Source organism: Bubalus bubalis, chromosome 5, assembly GCF_019923935.1.
Source record: "Bubalus bubalis isolate 160015118507 breed Murrah chromosome 5, NDDB_SH_1, whole genome shotgun sequence".
NCBI classification, from domain to species: Eukaryota; Metazoa; Chordata; class Mammalia; order Artiodactyla; family Bovidae; genus Bubalus; species Bubalus bubalis.
The window spans coordinates 51052588-51080341 of record NC_059161.1 but is presented as its reverse complement, the minus strand read 5'-3'; the positions used below and the strand labels follow the sequence as shown (position 1 = coordinate 51080341).

The 27754-nt window shown below is 35.8% G+C and overlaps 1 protein-coding gene across 18 annotated transcripts in view; it reads right to left on the bottom strand.

Moving 5' to 3' along the window:
- CDC42BPA (CDC42 binding protein kinase alpha) overlaps positions 1-27754 on the bottom strand; it is a 297113-nt gene that overhangs the window by 104592 nt on the left and 164767 nt on the right. For 17 of the 18 annotated variants that reach the window (XM_006062426.4, XM_044943088.2, XM_006062431.4 and 14 more), the window contains 3 exons: positions 25096-25262; positions 13418-13540; positions 645-778 (listed from right to left, as the gene is read on the bottom strand). In XM_006062426.4, the coding sequence (XP_006062488.2) occupies positions 645-778; positions 13418-13540; positions 25096-25262 (424 nt within the window). The remainder of the gene's footprint in view (positions 1-644; positions 779-13417; positions 13541-25095; positions 25263-27754) is intronic. The other variant, XM_044943085.2, reaches the window with a different exon arrangement.

The window sequence follows — 27754 nt, the reverse complement described above, 5'->3', positions numbered from 1 at the left end:
TTAGCACTACCCTCTTCTCAGAATATACTAAAGGATTTTTAATATCAAAACTTATTAAAAATTGGCAAAGTAACCATAAATCTAGATATCAGATGCTCATCCTTATTATGTTAACTAAGTTTGGCTGAGTAATCCTACCTTTAAATACATAATAATAACCATTGCTGCTAAGTTGCTTCAGTCGTGTCCGACTCTGTGCGACCCCACAGACGGCAGCCCACCAGGCTGCCCCATCCCTGGGATTCTCCAGGCAAGAACACTGGAGTGGGTTGCCATTTCCTTCTCCAATGCATGAAAGTGAAAAGTGAAAGTGAAGTCGCTCAGTCGAGTCTGACTCTTAGCGGCCTCATGGACTGCAGCCTACAAGGTTCCTCCGTCCATGGGATTTTCCAGGCAAGAGTACCGGAGTGGGGTGCCATTGCCTTCTCTAAATAATAACCACTAATAAAATAATATTATTAAAACAAATAGGACCTCTGCTATAAATTACAAATATTATTAAATTGACCACAAATATAAATGAATTTGTACCAAACACTGTTTGAAAGTGTTTCAAGAAAAACATAAAAATATACTAATGTAATTAAGAATTAAGAGATTAAGAATTCAGAAAAGACTTTAACAATCTGTCTATATATTTTTACCTTATTTAATTCTTCCCTTTCTTGTTGTAATGTCTTGATTTGTTTTTCATAAGCCTTGATTTGTCTAAAAGCATCATCTAATTCTCGCCTCACAGAATTAGCTTCTTCAAGTTGCTGTTCCAAGTGACTTGATTCTAAAAATAGGAGACAATGTTTCATTTACTATTTGCATAAAGACAAACATTCAACACCAACTATTTATAATAAATCTTCAAAAACTATCACTGAGTTGCTTTAAACCAAGTAAATTAAGTATCTTGAAATTGGTATTCAGCTTACTGACACCACATGTCACTGACTCATGACAATTAAATGCTTATCAGTTCACTGTAAAGATGGTGAATAGGTAATGCCAGTGTGAAGAGTAAATTTTATGTGCAAAGATTTTGCACAAAATTTATGTGCAAAAATATCTTACATATTTATTAGAAAAAAGGCCATACTTTCAAATAATAGTAACTTCAGAACCAATTAAATACTTAAAACTTACAAAAAAGAACACAATCAATCAAACAAAACAGGTATATTTTCCTCAACTATTAGTTATCATTCTTCTATTGATAATCCTCAAATTACAGTATGATGCTCCAAATTCTAATGCTCCAAATCACCCTGCTTGGTTTCACTAGTGGTGAAAGAATAAACTCTGATTTCTACAAGTAAATATTTGAAATAGGCTCAGGGAGTTGAGTAACTTGCCTAAAGTGACATTGCTAAATGAGGATCAGAGTCAACTACAGCCCACCAATCTTACATCAACTCTCCAACTAAAAAGGTAATGCAATTAAAAATATTTAACCATTATCAGTTCAAAAAAGTTATTTTAAAAACAAAATTTTAATGTTAACATATGCTTACATAAAATTTAATAAGTTGATATAAAATATCCCTGACATTAAAAGTAAATTAGCAAATCAAAGAATTAAAGCCAGTAAAAACAGAAATCTAAGCACATTCATTGCTAATTTTGTTCTAGATATTTTCTATTCTTTACAACCTTGTTACTTTGAGTGTCAACTCCATACAAGTAGCATTAGCATCCTCTGGGAGCCTATTAGAAATGCAGAATCTCAGGCCCCACATCAAACCTAATGAATCAGAATCTATATTTAACAAGATTCCCAGGTGGCTCATTTGCAAATTAAAGGTTGGGAATAAATGCACAAAGCATTGGGCATTGTTGAATTTGATGTTTTCAATAAATGAAGAATCCTGTTGAAGAGTATTTCATTTGCATAGAAAGTCCTGAAGTCAAGAAGTCAGCTAAATGTATTCACAAATTTACAAACTAACTGGTTCTGATTCCTTAGATTTATTAAAAGCTTATCTGTATTAGGTATTATGAAGTCTAAATACATTTATAGATAGCACAGTTTTTAGCAATTTTGAAAATATCTGCAAAATTACATTTAATTATTTTCATTTTGTCTTAATATAATAAGAAATGATTTCCTTGAATAGAAAATATCAATGGATGTTTAACCTTAAAGATCACAGATTTATATTCAGAAAATTACATTTTATCTTTTTTTCAAATTCAGTTTATGTGGGAGTTTTTTTGTTTATACTAATTTCTTTCAAACATCTTTTTTTGTTATTTTAAGTTTTTAGCATTTTTAGAATTTTAACAATTTCTGAAGTAGGTATCAATTTAGTTATTTCCAATAACTTGGAGTCACAATTTAGTATGTGACAGCTGATTTCTGTCATTTTTGGGGTCATTTTAATCAAATTTTATGGGTAAGCTATATCAATCTAGAGTAGAAGCATGGTACATTTAGCAATGCCTTCTGAGAATGCTCACTTCTTTCTTCTACCTTGAAAAGCTCTTCCCTAGCATGCTAAAATCTTTTGTAAATTATTGAGCCATTCATTTATCAAAACTGCTCTTCGTTAGAAACAAACAAAAAAAAAATCAGTATTTCACAAAATGTCTGTATCATATAACCTTTACAGCAAAGTGCATTAAATGTGACCATGTCAATACTCTTTAAGGATATTTTTATTGTTTTATTTCAATACAGGTTAAATTTTAGTTTTATCCCAGACATTTCATGTTAGAAGTTTTACATGAAGTTGTTAAGGAGATATACAAAATACATGTCAGATTTTCATGATTCATATTTCAGACACTTCAGAAATGCCTAAAGAATTAAAAATATTCATTTAAACATCAGGTAAATTATGAGAAGTACATAAGGAAATGCACTAGATAAAGAAGTTGGAGAAGACAAACCTACCCAATTATTTATAAAATCTTCTAATATGGAGAGGAGTATAGTACCTGTAATTTGGAATACACAGAATTTTATATTACCCCAAAGGAAAAAAAAAAATCAAGAAAAGTCCAGAACATACTGAACTTTGGCTAACTATTGTAAAACGGCTCAGGCAGAAGGGCCTTCACTTTCACTACAACGAAGAGTTAATTCAATTAAAATTTTGAAAGAAATCCTTAAAGATTAACAAAAATATCTATTAAATATATGTCAACTAGATTTAGTCAAAACATTTAGATGAAATTATTTAAAATCAGTTTTAGTGAATAAAGAGAAAAGCAATACTAGGGGAGTGAGATTAGCTCATACCAACCAAAAGGTTCTTAAGTCACTGATGTGAGTAGAATCCTGAAACTCAAGGATTAAATGAGGGCAAAATACACAGCAATTTTCTTTGCACTGTGTAGTATATCTCAATATAAAAGATGGTCTCTGTCTTGAAGGAGATAGGAAGACAAGAGTTAACACTCTTTAAAAAGCAGAAAATCAAATACAAATTGTGGGGCAGTTTGTATGGATGACAGAGGAAGTAAGAGACAGGCATGACTAAGGCGTTGTTGGCGGACTACAGTACAATGGGGTCCAAAGGGTCGGACGCCACTGAGCAACTAAGCACACACAAGCAGCACTCACGGAGGAGCACCGGCAGCCTGCAGAGGGGCGCAAACAGGAGTCAGACGCAGGCGGGCAGCACAAAGCACCTCTTTCTGATTCGTAAAAGCAGTGTCACAGCTTTTCCATTGTGGTCTTATTTCCTCAAATAACTGGTAACTCTTCTGATGTGAAGAGATTTTACTTCTAAACCACGATGAAGGAAAAGAGTTCCATATTATCTTCCCCTCCATTCACTATTTTTCTCCTCAACTTACATAATGTAGGACACTATGTACATGTATTTGTGTGTTTGTGTGTGTGTGTGAGAGAGTGACACACACAGAAAAGAAGGAGAAAATGGATATAGGGAGACAGAGGAAGGGCAAGGGCGTTTTAGAGTTGGAGACACAGGCGGGGGCAGCGGCACATACCACCAACTTTGAGGCAATAAAAAGTATGGGGATATAAAGCACATTATAGGTCACAACAGATGTTTTATTTAGAAAACATACCTTTATTTTTCATATAAAAATATTAAATGAAAATATGAATTTTTGTCTGTATATGGTCAATATATATTGTGTGTCTGTTATATGGTATCAGGAAACTCTGTCCTACTTAAGAGTTTGAAGTGCGATGAGGAAAGCAAATACAAAAAAAAATGCAAATAATTATAAGTGTATTCAATTTTTTTAGGAGTTTAAAAATACTGGGTAACACATAGGGAAAAAAAAGAGAAAAACATTAATATTGGGTAATAAAGATCTTGCTTATGAGGTATGTGGAGGCACAAGAGATTGAAGGTGACCTGGACACTTATTTTCCTTTCAAGCCAGGACTAAAGCCTCAAGGACTATTCATCAGGCAGGTCCTCAGGGGCCCACTTGTTTTATCTCTTGCTCTTTAAATCAACAAACTATTTAAGACAGCTTGGACACAATTATGAATGAGACATATCTAACCTCAATTTTACCACTATGCCTCTAGTATCTACTTTAATTCTTGGTACACAGAAGCAACTCAACATGTATGTCTATGGACTGAATTAAGAAAGAATAAATGTTGCTGGCAAGAATGTAAGTGGTATAGCCACTGTATGGCAATTCCTAAAAAATCAAACACAGAATTAGCATGTAATTCAGGAATTCTGCTTATTATACACCCAAAAAAGACTTTGTACAGATATTTGTACACGCATCTTCACAGCAGTATAATTCACAATAAACAAAAGGTGGAAGCAGCCCAAGGGGTCCATCGGTAAACAGATGGATAAACAAAATGTGGCATACACATACTGTGGAATATCGTATTAAGGGAGGAAATTATGACACACGCTGTAACATGGATAAATCTTGAATATACTACACTAAGTGAAATAAGTCAGTCACAAAAGGACAAATATTTGATGATTCTATTTATATGAGGTTCCCAAAGTAGTCAAATTCAAAGGAACAGAAAGTAGAATGGTGGATGCCAGGTATTAGTGGGTGGCAGGAACAGGAGTTACTGTTTAATGGATCAAGTGTTTCAGTTTGAGATAATGGAAGGTTTTGGAGATGGATGGTGTCGATGGTTGCACAGCATTGTGAATGTGCTTAATGTTACTGAACGGTACATTTAAAAATGGTTAAGATGCCCATTTTTATCTTATGTATTTTCTTACCACCACAGAAAAAAAAAAAAAAGTCCCCCAGTTGTGTCCAACCCTTTGTGACTCCATGGACTGTAGCCCATAGGATTTTCCAGGCAAGAGTACTCGAGTGGGTTGCCATTTCCTTCTCCAAAAAGGTTTAAAAAAAATGAATGAATGATATTTCAGAGATGGAATAAAATTGAGAGTATCACTGAGAGTAACACATGATCAAGAAAAAAGTGCTTGGAAAGGAAGAATACTAAAAGGGATATAGCCTTTTTCACTGATTATATTCCAAAATAATGAGAATAGTCCTATAAGCACTGAACTTAAAGAGAAGGTAGGAATAAAGGAAGGGCATTATTCAACTAATAATTTAACGGCCATCAATTTCCCCAGTTGGGTAATTCCAGGGACCATTTATTTGCAGGTAAGGGATGTAAGCATGTTGGAAATTGCCTATAAAGATACAATGCAGGAACACACATTAGGAAGTGGTCAGAAATTTCCAGGAATGAGATTTCATTTAGTCATTTATTTACTCAGTCATCAACAAATATTGATTTAGGGATTTTTATGTGCCAAGCACTATTACAGGCACTTCAATATATCAAAGAATACAATACTCAAAGTCACTGTTTTCAAGGAGCTTACAGGCTAGTAGAGAGGTGAGGGAGTAAAGCAATATACAAATTAAAAAAAAATTGGTGGTGGTGAACTTTCACAGTGTGTCAGGACACTGAAACTACACAGTGCTAAGTTCTCTGGCTTTTCTTTTGGTTCTTATTTCATAGACTCAGAGCTGAAGAAACCAGCAACCCAGAAATTCTAACAGAAACAGAGAATAAAGGCCCAAAGGTTACTCTTTATAGCCAAAGAACCAAGTAAGGGGCAAACTAGCAAGACAGGAAAGTTTTAGAAAATAACCACTCTGCTCAAGTTAAACACAACAGAAAACACTGGGGCCCCATGCCCACCTATGTCATATGTCAGCCAGAGACAAGTGAGGAGCTAAATTTCCAATCCAATTTCCAATTGGGTATGTGCCCAAACACACTTGAGGGTAAGTAGAGAAGGGACAGCAGGATTTTCAACCGCCTTGGCTGGTAACAAGCCTCTTTTCACACAAGTGTCAGTGAAAACTATAGGGAGAACCAGGACGTCCACCCCCGACCCAGCAGTAATGACGATCTTCCCCTTCTCCCTATTGGGGTGCCATCAGAAAAGAACTTTCACCATTGCCCAGCAGTAATAAGGCCACCCCTATCATAGTATTAGGCAGTGGGCTAGAACGTCCATTCCCTTCCAGGAATAACAAGGAGCCCTTCGTTGGGTGTCAAAGGAGGCCAAGTGGGGAAACTGGATTTTTACCTCCACCTGGCACTAAGGAGATGGTAATCTCCTCTCCATTGCTGGAGTGGTGTCCAGAAAAGCCAGCTAAAGTGGAAGGTTAAATAAGATCTGCTGTCATTAATCAAAACCACTCATCCTACCAAGAACTAGAAAAATCTCAACTTGAATAAGAAAAGAAAATCAATGGATGCTGACACCAAAATATTTAACAAAGATGTTAGAATAATCTGATAAGATATTAACACATCTATGATAAAAATGCTTCAATAAGCAATTATACACATATTTGAAACAAATGAATAAATAGAAGACCAGAGCAAAGACAAAAAAATATCAGCAAAGAAATGGAAGGTTAAAGAACAAAATGGAAATTTTAGAAATTAATAAAATAAAAATCTTGACAGGTGGATTCTGCAGCACAGGGGAGGTGTCAAAGGGATCAGTGAACTTGAAGATAAAACAACAGAAATTGGCCAATATGAATAACAGGAAAAAAAAAACAAACAAAATGAAAACAAAAATGAACAGAACCTCTGGGAGCTGTGGGATGATTAACAAAAGATCTTACACTTGTGTCATCAGAGTCTCAGAAGAAGAGAAAGTAGGCAGGTCTGTAAAAGTACTTAGAGAAATAGTCTAAAAAATTCTGAAATTTGGCAAGACTGATAAACCTAAAGATTCAAGAAGAACAAACACAAAATAGAACAAATCCAAAGAAATTCATGCCCAAACACATCATTAAACACAAGAAAACTAAAAAAGAAAAACTGTGCAAGCAGTCAAGAAAAAAACACCTTGTGTAAAGGGGAAAAAAATACTCAGAATGACAGTGAATGTCTCCTCAGAAAACATGAAACCTAGAGGAAGCAGTATGGTATTTTTCAGATGCTTAAACAAACAAACAAAAAAAACTAGAAAACTTGCAATGTAGACTATGTCCAGCAAAAATATTTTTTAGGAATAAAGGGAAAATCAGGACATTCTTTGATAAAGAAAAATGAAGAGAATTTGTTGGTAGCAGACCTTCCTTTAAAAAATAGTTAAAGGAAAGTCTCTAAATAGAAAGCAAACAACAAAACAAGGAATTCAACAATATCAGGAAGAAAGAAGAGCATCATTTAAAAATATGGGTAAATACAATAGAATTTTTTTCTCACCTTAAGTTTTCTAAATTATATTTCATGGTTTAAGAAAACATAACCTTGTCTGATGTGCTTCTAAAATAGCTGAAGAGGAAATAATTAAAACAATTAAATAATAAACCGAGAGAATAAGTAGCTGTCATCAACATAAAATAGATTGTAATATGATATTTTATGCATGCCTTATGGAAATCACAAAGCAAAAATCTTCAGGAGATACACAAAAGAGAAAGAGAAGGAAATCAAAGCACCACTATGGAAAAATCATCAATTCACTGAGTGCCAAAGAATTGATGGTTTTGAACTGTGGTTCTGGAGACGACTCTTGGGAGTCCCTTGGACAGTAAGGAGATCAAACCAGTCAATTCTAAAGGAAATCAACCCTGAATATTCATTGCAAGGACTGATGCTGAAGCCGAAGCTCCAATACTTTGGCCACCTGATGTAAAGAACTGACTCACTGGAAAAGACCCTGATGCTGGGAAAGATTGATGGCAGGAGAAGGGGATGACAGAGCGTGAGATGGCTGGATGGCATCACTGACTCAATGGACATGAGCTTGAGCACACTCTGGGAGATGGTGAAGGACAGGGAAGCCTGGCATGCTGCAGTCCATGGGGTTACAAAGAGCTGGACACAACTGAGCAACAACAGTAACAAATGAAATCAGTAAGAGAGGAAGCCTGGAAGAAAGGAACTATAAAACTGTCAGAAAACATAAGATGACATTAGTGAATGCATACCTACTCAATAATTACTTTAGATATAAATGGATCACATTCTCCAATAAAGACCTCAAGTGACTGAATGGATAAAAAACCAACACCCAACTACCTGCTGCCTATGAGACACACATAGGCTCAAAATGCAGGAATGGAAAAAGGTATTCCATGCAAATGGAAACCAAAAGAGAACAAGGGTAGCCACACTTTTATCAGACAAAATGGAAGATAAGTCAAAAATAGTAACAAGAAACGAAAAAGGTTATTATATAATAATAAAGGAGTCAACTCATCAACAGGATACAGTAATTACAAGTTTTTATGACCCCAGTATTGTAGTGCCTAAATATATTAAGCAAATACAATAGATTTGAAGGGAGAAATAGACAACAATACAATAATAGTAGGGGACTTCAATGCTCTACTTTCAACCATGGATACACTATCCAGACAGAAAATCAATGAGGAAACACTGGACATGGCTTATATTTCAGACCACTAGGACCTAACTGAAAAATTCCGACCAACAGCAGCACACATACAGTCTTCTCAAACACATGGAACATTTCTTCAGGGTACATCAAGTTAGGTCACAAAACAAGTCTTAACAAATTTAGAAAGACTGAAATCATACCAAGGACTTTTTCCAACCACAAAATATGACACTAGAAATTACTAAAGAGAAAAACTGGAAAAATTCACAAAAATGTGGAAAGTAACACATTCCTGAGTAACCAGTGGGTCAAAAAGAAATTAAAAGCGGAACTTCAAAAAAAATCTGGAAACAAATGAAAATATAAAAAATATATATGCAGCAAAAGCAATCCTAAGAAGGAAGTTCACAGCATTAAACACAGCAAAACAAAACAAAAGACACCTAGCTTTACAGGTTAAGCAACTAGAGTAAGAATACTGAATTAGTAATCAAAGTTGTCCCGACAAAGAAAAATCTAGGACTCAATGACTTTACTGGTGAATTCTACCAGACACTTTAATAAGAATCAATGTCAGTTCTTCTTAAACTCTTTCAAAAAATAAAAGAGGGAGTACTCTCAAGCTCATTTTACGAGGCCAGCAATACAACAATTACGCTGACACCACAGCCAAAAGCAAAATCAATAAATGAGACTACATCAAACTAGAAAGCTCCTGCACAGCAAAGGAAACCATAAACAAAATTAAAAAGCAACATACAGGATGGGAAAAAATGTTTGCAAATCAAATACCTGACAAAGTGTCTGTGAAAATCAATAGAAGCCTCACTAAAATGGAGTTGGGAGGCCACACAGGGGAAACTCAACACAGACCTCTCTACATGAATTACAGAAAGAACTGTCAATTATAGACCCCATGAGACAAAGCATCAATTACAGGCCCCAACAGGAAAGACAGTATATCACATCTCGTACAAAAAATCAACTACCCCAGGAACTCAGCCAATGAGAAACCATCATTACCCTAAACTCTCACTTTTCCCCAATGAACTTTCATTCAAAACAATCTTTCTCAACTTTCTCATTTTTCTCTATAAAATAATGTTCCTCTACTTTGTTAGACTTGCCTATGGATTTTGCTGTGGCTTGCTTGCCCTATTGCAATTCTCTGGTATTCCCAAATAAACCCATTATTTTTTCTGGAAAAATAACTGACTTTTATTTTTAAGGTCAACAAGTTAATAGAGACAAATAATCTCATCCAAAAAGGGGTAGAGGAGCTAGAGACATTTTTCTAAAAAAAGACATACAGACAGCCAACATGAAAAGGTGTTCAACATCACCAATTATCAGGGAAATGTAAATCAAACCACAGTGAAACATTATCTCACACCTGTCAGAATGGCTGTCCTCTAAAAGATAAGAAATAAAAAGTGTTGGCAAAGATGTGGAAAAAAGGGAACCCTTTTGCAGTACTGGTGGAAATGTAAATTGGGGCTCCTACTACAGTAAACAGTATGGACAGTCTTCAAAAAATTAAAAACAGAACTACCATATGATCCAGCAACACTACTTCTGGGTATTTATCAGAATGAAACAAAAACACTGACTTAAAAAGATGTGTGCACTCTCATATTCATTACAGCATTATTTAAAGTAGCCAAGACACAGAAGCAAACTAAGTGCCCGCTGATGGATGAATTGATAAAGTGTGTGTGTGTGTGTGTGTGTGTAACAGAATATTTTTCAGTTATAAAAAATAAAAGAAATTTTGCCATTTGTGACAATATGAATTGGACCTTGAGCACATTATGCTAACTGAAATAAATCAGACAGAGAAAGACAAGTCCGGTAAAATCTCACTTATAGTTGGAATCTAAAATAACAACACCAAACTGAACTCATGGATATAAAGAATATTGGTGGTTCTAAGAGACAGGGGTGCAGGATATATTAAAGGAGGGAAGATGGTCAAAAGGTACAAACTTCCAGTTATATAATACATAAACACTGGGGATGTAATATAAAACACTGGTGTCTAGAGTAAATAATATCATACTGTATATTTCAAAGTTAATAACAGAATAGATCTTATAAGTCCTCATCACAAAAAAAAAAAAAGAAAAGAAAATTGAGAGTATGTATGGTGATGGAAGTGAACTAAACTTACTAAGGTGAATATTTCACAACATATACAAATACTGAATTGTTATGTTGTGCATCTGAAACTAACATAATGTTACATGTCAATCATATTTTTAAAAAAAAAAAAAAAGGAAAAGCAAACTAAAAACTCAGAAAAAGGTAATACAAAAAAGGAGAAAAAACACAACAAAGACCAGTATCTCTCATGTATACAGATTAAAAATATCCTTAACACAATACTGAAAACCGAATTAATTTATAAAAATAAATATAGACCATGACCAGGGATGTATATATTCCAGGAATATAGAGTTGATTTAATATTTCAAAATCAACCGATTTAATTCACCATAGTATAAGGTTAACTAAGGGAAAAAACACATGCTTATATTAATCAATGCAAAAAATATATTTGACAAAGTTCAATATCTATTCATGAAAAACCCTTAGAAATGTAGAAATAGAGGAGAGTTTTTATAATATAAAAAGCTTGATAGAGTATCTATAAAAATCCTACAGCTAATATTACACTTAAAGGTGAAAGACTTAATGCTTTCTCCCTAAGATAGGAAAGAAAACCAGGACATCTGTTCTCACCACTCTTCTGCAACAAAGTGCTACAAGTTCTAGCCCGTAAAATAAGAAAAGAAAAAGCACCCAGATCAGAAAGGGCAAAAGAAAATTGTTCATATTTGCAGCTGCATAATGGTCAGCAAAGAAAATCCCAAGGAATCTTAAAAACAAAAACAAAACCAAAAAACCCTCCTAGAACATATTAGTGAGATGTGCTGTGCTGTGCTTAGTCGCTCAGCCGTGTCTGACTCTTCGCACCCCATGGACTGTAGCCCGCCAGGCTTCTCCATGGGGATTCTCCAGGTAAGAATACTAGAGTGGGTTGCCGTGCCCGCCTCCAGGGGATCTTCCAAACCCAGGGATTGAACCCAGATCTCCTGAGTTGCAGGCGGATTCTTTACCATCTGAGCCATCAAGGGAAGCCCATTAGTGAGATAGGTCTATGTAAACAAGTTTTCCAAATCTGTGTCACCTCTTTGAAGACACCTTAGTAACCATACTATCTGGTGTCTTGTGTTCCACTGCTTTTTTAGTGCCATGAAACTCAAATATACTAAGTGCTACATAATGTTTTGGTGTTGACATCGAAGTAAATTTTTCTATTTATCATATTCCAAATCTTATTCATTTTTAGAAAGAAAAACCTACAGAAATTTGATGAAGATATTTTTATTAAAAGAGCTACTTAAAAAATAGAACAGCATAAATTATGCTCAAATTTTAAGTCTTCTTGTGTCTTAATATTGTATTTTAAATAGTCCTTTTTATAAAAGACACTGTCAGATTCCTTCTTTTCTTTACTTGTTTTGGCCTAAAACCACTTTTCTAGAGAGGTCTGACTTTCCTAGCTAAAACAGTACCTTTTTTCTTCCCTCTACTCTCTCTCTCTCCCTATACTTACTGAGATCATGTGATACCTTTAAATCCTGCAAAAGGTTCACTCACAGAACAAACCAAAGACCGAACAGTCAGTAAGACTCCATTGATCAGGCAATGAGCCCTCCTCAGCTCTTTATTTCTCTATCCTCATCTCCACCCATTCCACCTGCTTGCTCATTCTGCTCTAGCCACACTGTCTTCTTACGTTTAATTTGAACTCACAAGGCATATTTTTGACTGTAGGGATTTTGCACTGGTTGAGCTGTCTTCTCGGATCATGCGTTTCCCATTTAACTGTATGGTTAATCCCCTTTACCTTTTTCAATATTTTGCTCATGTGGACTACCCTATTTAAAACAATAAAACTTATCATCTTAGACTTTAGACCCACTCTCCTTATTCTCCTCTATTTGTAAGCACTTATCAGCTTGCAACATACCATATCATTCACAAAGGTGCACAGTTACTGTTTCATGTCTTGTGTTTGCCCTTCACTCCAGTAAGAATTTTTATTCGTTTGTTTAGTACTGCATCCCAAGAACATAAAATAATGCCTAGTACATAAATATTTATTGAATGGAATAAATGATGAATAGATATAATAGGCATATCAACAATTATCATAATTAATTTCAATTAACTTCAGCAATACACTGAAAAATGAACTACTCATTTAAATGCTTTGCCAGACAAGTTTCAACTAATTATTCCAAACTAATAGGTCCTCCCAAAGAGTCATGTTTTTTCACTTAAATCTGGGTAAGGTGCTCCTCTTTGTGCACTCTACATGTACCTGTGTTTATCTTCTGACCTTTGTCCACGTACTGCAAAAAACTATTTCTTTATCTTTTTCCAAGACCAAAACATGAGCTCCTTGACAGCAGAGCCATGCTTTTCCCTCACTGGCATATAGCTCACATCACATAACACATAACAGGTACTCAATAAATGTTTTTTTGTGTGAATAAAACACTTAAAAATATCTACTAAACTGAATTAATAATGAATCAGGAATTTACCTCTTACTTGTTTCCTTAGTTTTTCAATTTCTTCTTTTAAGCTTTTTATTTCTAAATCTTTGCTTGCTGTTAGTGGACCATCAGCAGTTGAATACTGCAGAGCCTGGACAGTCTGCGTTGACTCTTTAAAAAAAGAAAGAATGAGAAATATACCCACATTCTAAAATTGAAAAACTAATGCCAATATATTTCTTTTCTAGGGAAATCTTTACTTAATTCAACTGGTCAAAGCATCTACCAACTGACAAAAAAAGCATGTAAACAGATTAAAATTAAGTCACAAAACTCCACTAGAGTTATAATGTCACTAGAATTATAACTATCTACCTTCTAATATGCGTGGTCTTCAGTCTTAAATACTGTTGGTACACTCTGCCATTGAGTCGACCATTCAGTTCCCTTTCATCCTAGCATAAACTGTCATCAAAATGTATGTCAGATGATATATGAAAAACTGAGTCTGGTGTATGAAGAGAGGTTTAAAGATGTTAATACAAAACATGTAGAAGAGCTGCTTCCAAATGTCATGTATGAAAATGGAGGCCCACCTACAGATGACTTGGTTCATCAGCTTAGCTAAAATAGGGATAATTATTTTAACTTGTTGTTCTAATCGAAAGATAAAAAGTACTAAAGAAGCATTAAATATAGTCAGGCATATTTCCAGACACCATCAAAAGAAAAAAAAGAAATGGTCCTAAAATAATTATACTGCCAGCTCATGGAAAGATCCCAAATAGTAAATTACTACCTCATCATAATTTTTTTGTTAGCACAAATCATTACTGATCGCTTTAGATTACTAATCTTATGCACACATTGCTTTAGGTAACCTATTACTTATATACATATATTACTTATTTATAAGACTCTGATGCTGGGAGGGATTGGGGGCAGGAGGAGAAGGGGACGACAGAGGATAAGATGGCTGGATGGCATCACTGACTCGATGGACGTGAGTCTCAGTGAACTCCGGGAGTTGGTGATGGACAGGGAGGCCTGGCATGCTGCGATTCATGGGGCCACAAAGAGTCGGACACGACTGAGCGACTGAACTGATCTGAAAACTCCAAGAGACTGTGACCTTCAGAAGATGGAGATTTTCTAATTTATATTCATCATCTGTATAGAGAACAGTATCATTATATTCACATGATGGTGGTTCATATTTGTTAATTTGAATTAAAGGTGTAAAATACACCATATTGTGCATTCAATCACGACCTTTCACATCCAGTATTTTTTACACATTTCTTTTTCTTTGGTTTCAAAAACATGTTAAAAATTGGTACATTCTGTATTTATTATTTTTAAAAAACATCTTTTCTTTTTTTTAAAACATCTAAGTTGAGAGTAGAAAATGGGGAGGCATAAACGTATCCACTGGACATTAGTTGGTTTTTTCCTTCTACAACCCCCACACTGCAGGGTATGGAGGTGCAGGAGGTATCCTTGTTCCTCTTTGCCACCTCTGTCCTTCCCATAAATCCCAGATCTTCTAAAATGCCCATTACCTGTTTATCATAGTTACCCACTGTCCTTCTTTTCATTACAACTTTTTTTATTATTATCTTTAGTGACTTTAACACAAAAGAGACAACCTATCCAGCTGGCTTCACAGGCACACACATCTGCTATGCAGCCACTGTTAGGGCTGTTTACCCGGCAGCTATTCCTCTCTCCAGGTGTTTTAATTAGCGGTCAGGACTTTGAAACAACTATTATTAATAAAGAAAACAAATGAAAAAGTAAACAAAAAATGGGGAATTTCAATGGAGAACTGAAAACTGTAAGAATAAAGCAAATGGATATTCCTGAACTAAAAGGGACATATCTGAAATTAAGACTCATTGAATGGATTCATATCATATCAGAACAGATATAGCAGATGACAAGACAAATGAACCTAAAGGCAAGTCTGTAGAGAATTAAGCACAAAAAAACCTAACAATGGAAGAAATAAGACTGAGAATAAAAGGAATAAGGGACACAGTCTAAGATATATATAACTGGAGTCCCAGAAGGAGAGGAGATTGTGAATGGAGCAAAAGAAATATTCAGAGATTATGAACAGAATTTTCTAAAATTGATGAAAGATATCAATCAAGTATTTAGAAGCTCAGTGAATCCCAAACAGGATTTACATTAATACAAAGAAACTTAACCAGGTAGATCATAGCCATCCTGCTTGAAATTGAAGTTAAGGAGAAATACTTAAAAACAGCTAGAGTATATTTAAGAAACCAAGACTAACAGCTGACTTCTCAAATATACTGGAAATCAGAAAACAATGCCATGAAATCTGTAGAGCATTGAAAGAAAACACCTTCCAAGCTAGAATTCTAAACCAGCAAATATTCTTCAAAAATGAAGGCAAAATAAAGGCATCTCAGACAAACAAAATCTGAGCGATTGAGTCACAACACATGTAATCATAAGAAACACTAAAGGAAATTTTCAGACTAAATAAAAAAGGTTCTGGATGCATACATGGATCACCAGGAGAAAATAAAGAATACAAAAAGTGTAAACATGTGGGTAAATAAAAAGCTATTTTATAAATAAATGAGTATAAAGCAAGAATAAAATAAAAGTATTGAAAGGTTTACAACACAGAAACAGGTAAACTATAAAACAATAACATAAAGGGCTATTATAAGGGTCTGATACTGTTTGTGAAGTGGTAAAATAAAACTTATTTAAAAGACATGTAAAGACCTAATGGAAAAAAAGGGAGCTGAATATTGACTGAATATTCAATATTCAAATAGACAGTAAATACATGAAAAGATATCAACCTTATTACCTACAAGGAAAATACAAATTTAAAATCATAGCAAAACTCCAATATACAGATACCAGAATGGTTAAAATTTTGAAAAGCTGACAATATCTAGTTCTGATGGGGATATACAGTAAGTGAAACTCATACATTATTAGCGAAACTACTGATGCAATTAATCACTTTTGAAAACTCTTTGCAACATTTTCTAAAGCTGAAAATACACTATCCCATGACGCAGAAATCCTACTGCTAGGTAGATATCCAAGAGAAATAAGTACATATGACCATCAAAAGAAATACATAACAACATTCACAGAAACCATGTTTAAAATAGTCAATATCTGGAAATAACTCAAATGTTCAACAACAACACCTTGGATGAAATGGTCTGAATATCTGTGTCAGATCAGATCAGATCAGTCGCTCAGTCGTGTCTGACTCTTTGCGACCCCATGAATCGCAGCATGCCAGGCCTCCCAGTCCATCACCAACTCCCGGAGTTCACTGAGACTCAGGTCCATCGAGTCAGTGATGCCATCCAGCCATCTCATCCTCTGTCGTCCCCTTCTCCTCTTGCCCCCAATCCCTCCCAGCATCAGAGTCTTTTCCAATGAGTCAACTCTTCTCATGAGGTGGCCAAGTACTGGAGTTTCAGCTTTAGCATCATTCCTTCCAAAGAAATCCCAGGGCTGATCTCCGAATATCTGTGTACCCCCCCGCAACAAATTCCTATGTTGAAATCCTACTCAAAAATGATGCAATAAGGAGGTGGGGCTTTGGGAGGTGTTTAAGTTATAGTTACAAGAGTGGAGCCCTCAAGAATGGGATTGCTGCTGCTGCTGCTGCTAAGTCGCTTCAGTCGTGTCCGACTCTGTGCGACCCCATAGATGGCAGCCCACCAGGCTCCCCCGTCCCTGGGATTCTCCAGGCAAGAACACTGGAGTGGGCTGCCATTTCCTTCTCCAATGCATGAAAGTGAAAAGTGAAAGGGAAGTCGCTCAGTCGTGTCCAACTCTTCGCGACCCCATGGACTGCAGCCTACCAGGCTCCTCCGTCCATGGGATTTTCCAGGCAAGAGTACTGGAGTGGGGTGCCATTACCTTCTCTGCAAGAATGGGATTAGTGCCTTATAAAAAGAACCCAGGGCTCCCTAGCCATGTCCCTCAGGTGAGGGCACAGCAAGCAGGCACTGGCTATAAAACCTCCCTTGACCATGCTGGCACTTTGATCTTAGACTTCAGCCTCCAGGCCTCAGAGAAATAAATTTCTGTTGTTTATAAGCCATCCAATCTGTTTTATTTTTTAATAAAAGCCAGAAAAATCCAGACATTGGATAATTTGTTTAGTATTTATGTACAATGTAATACTATACTAAGCAGCAGTTTTAAAAAAAGGACACACTACTGATATACACATAACATGGAAAACCCTGTTGTCAAAAAAACAGACACAAAAGACAATATACTGTATGAAGATGCATACTGTATGAAATGTAGATACTGTATGGCTTCAAGAAAAGGTAAAATTCATGCTGAAAAATTCTGAATACTGTTTACTTCAGAGTTGTAGGTTACAAACTGGGAAGAGAGCATGATGGAACTTGACGCTATGCAAGAAATGTTCTATATACTGATTGGGGTGGAGGTTACATAAAGGTACACGAATACAAACATTTATAGGGAGTACACCTTAGAATGCTTGTCCACTTTATGCGTATCACCGTTTAAAAGTCAAAACTGAGTGACATCAGTATCATATCCCTGTGAGTCATTCCTTTTTCCTCCCCACTTCAATTTACAATTAATTGGATATCCACAGCTGAACAAAAGTGCTTCTGCACTGCACCCACATCTGAAAGTGGGTGGACTGGACCTTGGAGGAGGCTGCAGATCCAAGGTACTGGCAGCAGTGACCTCTCGAGCAGAGGCGGTAGAAAGTGAAAGTGATGAGTGAGAGCAAAGTGGCTGTGATGAGGGCCACAGATGGAGGATTTCTGAAGCGGAGGGGGAGGGTAAGAAAGGAAAGAAGGCAGGCAAAGAGAAATGAAGGAATGCATTTCCTGCTGTCTGTCCACAAACCTGTGGGTTCTTCCACCAAAAAGGTCCAGGTACCAAGCATACACTTCCTAGACTCTGCCAATAGCTTTTACCATGCACACACTCCTAACTTTAGTGGTGAGTCAGCTCTGGGAAGAGAAACCCAAAATTTGTGCTATAGCGCCACCTTTTGGAAAGCAAAAGAACGGCTTCTGATTGCCAATCTGCTGAATTAAGGGTCAAAGGAAAACTTCACCTAAAAAGAAAGGTGTTTGCTACTTCAATGTTATGGCAGAGACACATTTCATGAAACACTATGAAAACCCATGTAATATAGTATCCAAAAAGGAAAATGACAATTTTCTAGGCAACCGTCTCAAAGATACAGAATACTGCAGTCTAACTGATAAAGAATTCAAAATAATTATGAAGAAATTCAACAAGCTACAAGAAAACACAGAAAGGCAACTCAGTGAAGTCAGGAATAAAATTAACGAATAGAAGGAGCATTTACTAGAGAGACTGATACTACAAAAAAGAACAAAACAAGAATTCTGGAGCTGAAGAACTCAATAAGTGAGAGCAATACTGGATTAGAAAGCACTGGGAGTAGAACAGATCAGATGGAAGAAAGAATAAGCCATATGGAGGACAGGAATTGAGAAATGATTCGGGTGTAAGGGGAGTGAGAACTAAGTTTTTTTTTTTTAAAGTGAAAACTGACAAGAGTTATCAGACTGCATTTAAAAAGTAAAAATAAGAATAAAAGGTATATCAGAAGGAGAAGAGACGGAGACAGGGGCAGAGAGTTTATTTGATGAAATAATAGCTGAGAACTTCCCAAACCTGGAGAAAGAACTGGACATGCAATTCTAAGAAGCTAATAGAACACCCTGCTGTCCCAATGCAAAAAGATCTTTTCCAACACATTTTAGAATGAAAACTATCAAAAGTCAATACTAAAGGAAGAATTTTAAAGGCAGCAGGGGAAAAAAGAAAGTATCCTACAAAAGAATCTCCATTAGGTAATAAGCAGATTTCTCAGCAGAAATTCTACAGGCCAGGAGAGAGCAGAATAACATACTCAAAGAATTGAAAGATAAAAGCTCCTAGTCAAGAATACCCTACCTGGAAAAGTTATTCTTCGGATATGAAAGAGAAATAAAGGTTTTCCTAGACAAATAAAAGCTGAGAGTTCACCACCGCTACAAATGCTGAAAGGCGTTCTTCAAGCGGAAACAAAAAAGATGAAAGTACACAAGGCTCTGATCACGGTAACAAATACAGTCAGAATTAGAAAACTGTAACTGTGTTTTAGAATAGTGTGTTAATTAATTATAGCATAAATGTTAAAGGAAAAGAGCATTAAAACTTACTATAGCTACTACCATTTGGTAGCAAATTCACAGCATAAAAAGTGACCATTTGTGACATCGAAAATATAATAGGAGATGTAAACTGATGAAACCTCTATAGGTGAGGGAAGATGGGCTGCTATCAGCAGAAAAAGGACTAGTTTATCAATTAGATACTTATGTAGATGTCATGGTAAAGACAAAGCAAAAATTTAGAGGAGAGACATGACATAAAAAAGGGAACAATGAGCACATCACCATTGTAAATCATCTACAAAGGTAGACAAAAAAAGAAGAAAAAACCCAATGGAGACACAAAATAACCAGAAGGCAAAAGATCAATGGTAGTAATAAGTCCTTACATACCAATAATCACCCTAAATGGATTGAATGGATTGAATTTACCAAACGAAAGGCACAAAGAGGATGACTGGAAAAAAAAAAGTTCCAACTATATGCTGCCTACGAGAGTCATTTCAGCTCTATCAACACAAAAAAGCTCAAAGTGAAGGGATGGAAGATAATATTTCAGAAAGCAAAACAAAGTGAGTGTAGCCATACTTATATCAGACAAAATATACTTCAGCCAAAAACAGCAAGACAAAGAAGGTCATTATAATGATAAAGGGGTCAACACATCAAGAAGATATAACAACTGTAAATATACAGGCTCCAAACAGCAGAGCACCAAAATATATTAAATACTAACAAACCCTAGGAGAGAAACAGACAACAAAATAATAGTAGGGGACTTCAGTAGGCCACTCTCAGCAATGATAAATTATACAAACAGAAAATCAACAAGGAAATGTTGGAAATGAAGCATCTTAGAAAAATAGATTTAACAAACATATATAGAACATTCCATACAACAGCAGCAGAATATACATTCTTCTCAAGTGCACACAGAACATTCTCCAGAACAGATCATATGACAGGACAAAAAACATATCTTTACAAACATAAAAAGACTGCAATCACACCAATTATCTTTGCTGGTCACAATGGTATGAAAATAGAAACTGATAAAAAGAGGAAAGTGAGAAGATCTACAAACATGTGGAAACTAAACAACATACTTCTGAACAACCAATGGGTGAAAGAAGAAATGAAGAGAAAAAAAATCTCAAAACCAATGAAATTGGAAATATGACATTATCAAATTTGTGGGATGCAGCAAAGCGGTTCTGAGAAGAAAGTCTATTGTAAAAAAATGCATATATTAAAAAATTAGAAATATCGCAAATAACCTAACTTTACATCTCAAGGAATTAAACAAGAAGAATAAATTAAGCCCTTGGATGGCATCACTGACTTGATGGACATGAGTCTGAGCAATCTCCAGGAATTGGTGATGGACAGAAAAGCCTGGCGTGCTGCAGTCCATGGGGTCGCAAAGAGCTGGACACGACTGAACTGAACTGAAAGTTAGCAGAAGGAATGAAATATAAAGTTTAGAGCTGAAAGGAATGAAACAGACAAGAAAAACTACAGGAAGGATCAATCAGATTAAAAGCTGGTTGTTTGAAAAGACAAACAAAAGTGACAAAACTTTCATCTAGACTAAGAAAGAAGAGAGAAGATTCAAATAGAATTAGAAATGAAAGAGGAGACATTACATGGGATGCTATAGAAATACAGAGGCTCATAGGAGACTACTATGGATAACTGTATGCCAAGAAATTACATAACCTAGAAGAAGTGAACAGATTTTTAGGAACAAAACTGACCAAGACTGAATCATGAAAAACTAGAAAATGTGAACAGACCGATAATGAGTAAAGAGATTGAATCAATAATCAGAAACCTCCCAAAAAGAAAATTTCAAGACCAGATGGCTTCACTGATGAATTTTACCAGTCATTTTAAGAAGAATTAACATCAATCCTCCTCTTTTCCAAAATACTGAGGAGGAGGGAACACCTCCAAACTCATTCTACGAAGCCAGAACTACCTTAATACCAAAACCAGATAAGGAGACCACAAGAAAACCATAGTTGTCCCTTGAACAACACCACTTTGTACTGCACAGGTCCATTTATACACAATTTTTTTTTCAGTAAATATGTACTACATGATCCCCAGTTGGTTGAACTTGTAGATGCAGAATCATGGTTACAGAGGACCAACTATAAAGTTATACACAGCTTTTTGACTACACAGGGCTTGTGCCACACATCCCTGTGTTGTTCAAGGGCCAACTGTATTAACCAATATCTCTGAAGAATATAGATGTAAAGTTTTTCAGTAAAATATTAGCAAAGCAAATTCAAGCACACATTAAAAGGATTATACATCATGATCAAATGAGATTTTTCCCTGGCATGCAAGAATAGCTCAACACACATAAAACAATAAATGTAATGCATCACATTAATAAATTGAAAGATAAAAATCACACGATCATTTCAATAGATGCAGAAAAAGCATCTTAAAAAATACAACATCCTTTCATGATGAAAACCCTTAAAAGGCTGGGTACAGAAGGAAAATAACTCAACACAGTAAAGGCCATATACAACAAACCGACAGATAATATATTCAATGGAGAAAAACTGAAAGATTCTCCTCTAAGGTCCAGAACAAGAAAAGGATGGCCATTCTCATTACTCTTATTCAATATATAGTACTAAAATTCCTAGCTATAACAATTAAGCAAAATAAATAAATAAATAAATAAAAGGTATTGAAATTGCAAAGAAGTAAAACTGTCAGTATTTGCCAATGTAATTTTATAGGTATAAATCTCAAAGAGGCAACCAAAAAATCTTCCGGAACCAATCAACTATTTTGGTAAAGTGTAGGATACAAAATTAACATACAGGAATTAGCTGCATTCCTTTACACAAATAATGAATATCTGAAAAAGAAATAAAATAAAACTATCCCATTCACAATAGCATCAAAAGCAAGAAACTATTCAGGAATAAACTTAACCAAGGATGTGAAAGATATGTACAATAAAAATGACAAGACTTTGCTAAAAGAAACTGAAGAAGATACAAACAGAAAGCATCCCATGTTCATGGATCAGAAGAATTAACACTGGTAAAATATACATACTACCAAACCCATCTACAGAATCAACACAACTTGCATCAAAATACCAAAGGCATTCTTCATAAAATAAAAGAAACAATCCTAAATGTTTGTGGAACCACGAAAAACACTGAATACTGAAAGCAATTTTGAGAAAAAAGAACAAACCTGGAAGTATCCCGATTTCAAACCATATTACAAAGTCATAATGTTAAAAATAGTAGTGTACTGGCACAAAACAGACACAGAGACCAATGGAGTAGAGAGCCCAGAGTTAAATCCCAGTACATACAGTCAAGTGATACTTGACAAGGGAGTCAAGAACCTAAGGTGGAAAAGACAGTCTCTTCAACAACTGGTGCTGGGAAAACCAGAGAAACACATGCAGAACACTGAAACTGGACTTCTAACTCATACTACTCACAAAAATTAACTCAAAATGTTTCAAAGACTTCCGTAAGATCCATATGTTTCATACATGAAAATGTAGTAAAAAAAAAGCTCCTTAACACTGGCCTTGGCAATGATTTTTTTGAATATGATGTCAAAAATACAACAAAAGAAAAAAATCAGTAGACTACACCAAACTCAAGAGCGTCTGTATAGCAAAAAAAAAGAAAAAAAATACAGAATGGCAGAAAATTTTTGCAACTGTCCACTGGATAAAGGGTTAATATCCAAACTATATATAGAACTCATACAACTTAATAACAAAGAAGCAAGCAATGTGACTTCTAAAAGGGCAGAAAAACTAAACAAACATTTCTGCAAAGAGAAGATTATAAATGAGCAACACGGCACATGAAAAGATGCTTAACATCACTGATCATGGGAGAAATGCAAATCAAAACCACAATAAGATATCACCTCACACCTGTTAGAGTATCTAAGAAGAGACATGTGAAGGTAAGGATGTGGTGAAAAGGGAACCCTTATAGACTCTGGAAAACTATATGGAGGGTCCTCAAAAATTCAAAAATAAATCTACCTTAAAGATACAGCAATTCCACTTCTGGGTATACATCTAAAGAAAATGAATACAGATGTTTGAAGGGTCTGAGTTCAAGACAAATCAGCAAATGAGACTGGAAACAGTTGGTTTATTAAGAAAAATAAAACCAGGAGATAAAGTGTTCCAAAAGCCAAGAAAAAGTGCTATCAGGAGAGGAATATGATCAACTGGTTAAATTCTGATAGGCTAGAAGATGAAGGCCTAATAATGAAGGAAATAATCATTGGATTTTGCAACACAGGCTAGAGAAATGAACTAAGGAAAAAAAGTGGGATTGCTGGGCAGCATCAAGATCTTAGTAAACTTGAGATTACTTTTCAGGAATTTCAAGTGGGATTAGCTGGCATGCTGTGTGTTCTCAGTAAGCAACTTTCAGCCACATAGTTATATACAAAGTATTTAAACATGGTTGGGGTTCTGCCAAAGGAGTGTGACTAACAGAAAGAGGAGCAATAGCTTTAAGAGTGTATGTAAGGGTATAATTAAGATTGACCAAGAATGAGACCTGACGGTATAAGGGGAATAGGGAAAGGGTGACAGAATTATAGGTAACGGTGGAATTGAAGGACAACACACAAGACACCAGAGAGAGTTAACTAGAAAATTACAAGCAGGAATATACAGAAGGTTTGCTTGAAATTGAGATTAATAAAGCATTTTAGACACTGTAATCTAAGATATATCGTACTACCACCAGAAGGAGTGGCAGAGGTAGGGTGGAGAACAAGCTCACTGAAAGTGAAGAATCAACAAAGAAGTCAGAATATGAAAAGGTTCCCTAACGTGCATTTTAAAATCACTAAATGTTACAACAGGGGTGACACTGTAGAGAAGGACAGTTCGCTAGAAGCTAGAATTTTTAAGGACTGAGGAAATATGGTAGGGAGTCTTATAAAAAGTGCTACTATAGGATGAGAAGGGCTCAGTTTTCATTAGTAGTATTGAATACTACTTTCTTCTCCTCAGAGGTACTTATTCCCACAGATTTATATACATAAATATGTACGTGGGGGAAACAAATGCTATTTTGTTGTTTACTGTTAGTTTTGTGAGTTTACGTGAGTGGTATTAAACTGTATGAGCTTCCCTGGTGGCTCAGATGGTAAAGAATCTGCCTGCAATGCGGAAGACCTGGATTCGATCCCTGGGTTGGGAAGATCCCCTAGAGGAGGGCATGGCAACCCACTCCAGAATTCTTGCCTGGAGAATCCCACGGACAAAGGAGCCTGGTGGGCTACAGTCATAAGGTTGGAAAGAGTCGGACGTGACTGAGCAACTAAGCACAGCAACACAGCATTATACTGTATTTATACTGTATTCTGCATAAATTTCATTTTTCCATTTAATAAAAAAAAGTTCTTTTCAAGATAAAACAATCACTTACAATAAACAGTTTCTACACTGTGAGTCCAATACAAAAAGGGAAAACATTATCTTTAAAATATATTTACCTTGAAGCTTTCTACTAAGTTCAAGTTTTTCCTGCTCAAGGCGCTTAATTCTTCTTTCATAAGCTTCAGTTGCTAAGTTGTTATCTAGAGTCCTCTGCACATTAACATCGAGATCCAATGGTGTGGGACCAGCTGTAACTCTTAAACAGCTTCGATCAGAAAGAACACTGGAAAAAAAAGGGGGGGAGGGGGAAATATGGGTTTACACTGAAATAAGTCTGAAAAGATAACCTTTTGAAACTGTTCATTTAAAACATGGATCTGAACATCTAGTTACAGCTAGCCATCTGGAATGATTACAAAATACTTTTTTTTTTCAAAATCACCATAAACAACCTTTTAGAAGCAGGGGCTGTGCCACATGGCTTTCAGGATCTTGGTTTCCCAACCAGGGATCAAACCCAGGCTACTTGCAGCGGAAGCACCAAGTCCTAAGTCCACCAGAGAATTCCTTAGAAGCATTTTTGAAAATAAAAACTTAAATAGTCCTGATTATCTTGAATTTATTCTAGTAACTATAAATTATAAAATGAAGCTTGCTGAAGGGTTACGGGTAGCTTAAAACAATGTGACCACCTAAGTGAAACAGCAATCAAAAGCACCAACCATGGTCCTCTGTGGAATTATAAAATGCCTTCATAGCTACTTACATAAAATGCTTCATAAGCAAATACACTGCTCAACACAAGGAATATAGCCAATATTTTATAATTACTATAAATGGAGTATAACTTTAGTGTGAATTAGTATACTGTATATCTGTAACTTGTATATCAACTATACCCTTTGATTAAAAATTTTTAAGTGAAATGCTTTAATTCAATACAATTTAATTAAAAACATTTGAAGTGTTGGACACTCAGCAGTGAACGGAACAGACAAAATGTGCCCATATAGAGGCTTTTACTCCAGTAGCAGAGACAAAAATAAACAAACAAGGAAAATACTCAGTACATGGCAGTGTTAATAGGCTAAGAAGAAAACAAAAAACAGGAAAGGCAGGCAACTTCATTTCCCCTTTCTGTCTTTTGAAATGAGGTATTGAGGGGGAGTAAATTAAAATGTAGATAAAGTGGTCAGGAAAGTCATTACTCAGAAAGTAACCTTGAAAAAGTCCAGAAAAAATAAATGGCCCTGTCAAGGTAATATGAGAGGAAAGACATTCCCAGCAAATGGAGTAGAAGTACAAACACACCATCAAGTGTACTTCAATAAAATAAACCTAATACAAGAAAAAAAGAAGTGCAAAAGTCCTGAGGCAAGAGTTCTCTGGCATGTTCACAGGCCAGAAAGGAGACCTGTGGGGCTGCAAAGTGAGCAAGGGCAAGAGTAGTAGGAAATAAAATGAGAAAGAAAGTGAGCCTTGTTGGGTCTCATAAGAACTCTGTTTGGAGTTAAGATATGAAGCCACTGGAGGTGGGGGCAGTGAGGATTGGTCCTGCACAGGTGAGTGACATACTCTGACTTATCATTTAGCAGAATCAATCAGACAGATTCAGAGAAATATAAGAAATGACATTATGAACATCTGAAGTAGGTGATTAAGACAGATTTTGAGTAGAAGAGAGGCCTCAGCTGGAAATATACATTTTAGAAGTCATCAGCAAATACCACCTAGGGGAGCATCAGAAAGTAAATGGAAAAGATTCAAAGACGAAGCCACAAGCCACAGGATATTAGGAGGGATGTGGAGAATGAGTGGGAGTGGCCAGAAAGACAAGGAGAAATGAGGCAAGTGTTCTGGAAAGTGTTGTAATGGAAAGGAGCTGTGGCAAGGAAATGAGACTAGGCAAATAAGGATGACTTAAGGATGACTAGGACCAAAGAAATGACCATCAAATTTAGCGCCAGGGAGGCCAGCAGTGACATCGATAAAAATCAGTTTGTGTCAAGTGATGGGAGCACAAACTTGACTGGAATGGTACCAAGAAAGAAGAGGATGAGAAAAATGGACAAAGTCAGGGCAACAGTTTGAAGTAATTCTGCTGTACTGAAGAGCATAAAAATGGTTGGTAGCAGGTGAAGAAAGTTGGATTAAGAGAGATTTTTTTATTTTGCTTTAAGATGAAAGAAAAACCTACATTTTGTGAGCTGATGAAAATGGTCTGTTATGCAAATTACACAAAGGGGAAATTTTATGATTTAACAGTAACACACTAGAGTAGGCAAGAAGGAACAGAAGGGATGGGCGCTAGGTAGGGAGCTCATCTCACATAGTCATACACATAAAGAAGAGTATATGGGTCTAGAGGTATGCAGGCTGTAAATGAGGTGATGCGGCTTGTGGAAGCTGTCTGCTGACAGCTCCAATCTCTCTGTGAAAGGGGAAGTGAGGTCATCAGGTGAGAGTAAGAATGACAGAGGTTTCACAGGCAAAGTATAAAGTAGGAGATAGTTACCTAGGAGAGTAAAGAGTGAATACACTAGGGTAATACAGTATATTTGCCAGGCAGCAACAAGGGGCACTTGGGATTGGTAATCACAAACTTAAAGTGAGATCAGTAAGAGTACTCAGATATTTTTCTCTAGACAATCTAAACTGCATATAGGTACAGGCAGAAAACCGAGTTGTAATAAGGAATGGTAACTTAGCAAAACCAATGTCATAGAATGAGATAGTCAGGAACTGAGAAGCACCCAAGGAGTGACTGTAATCATT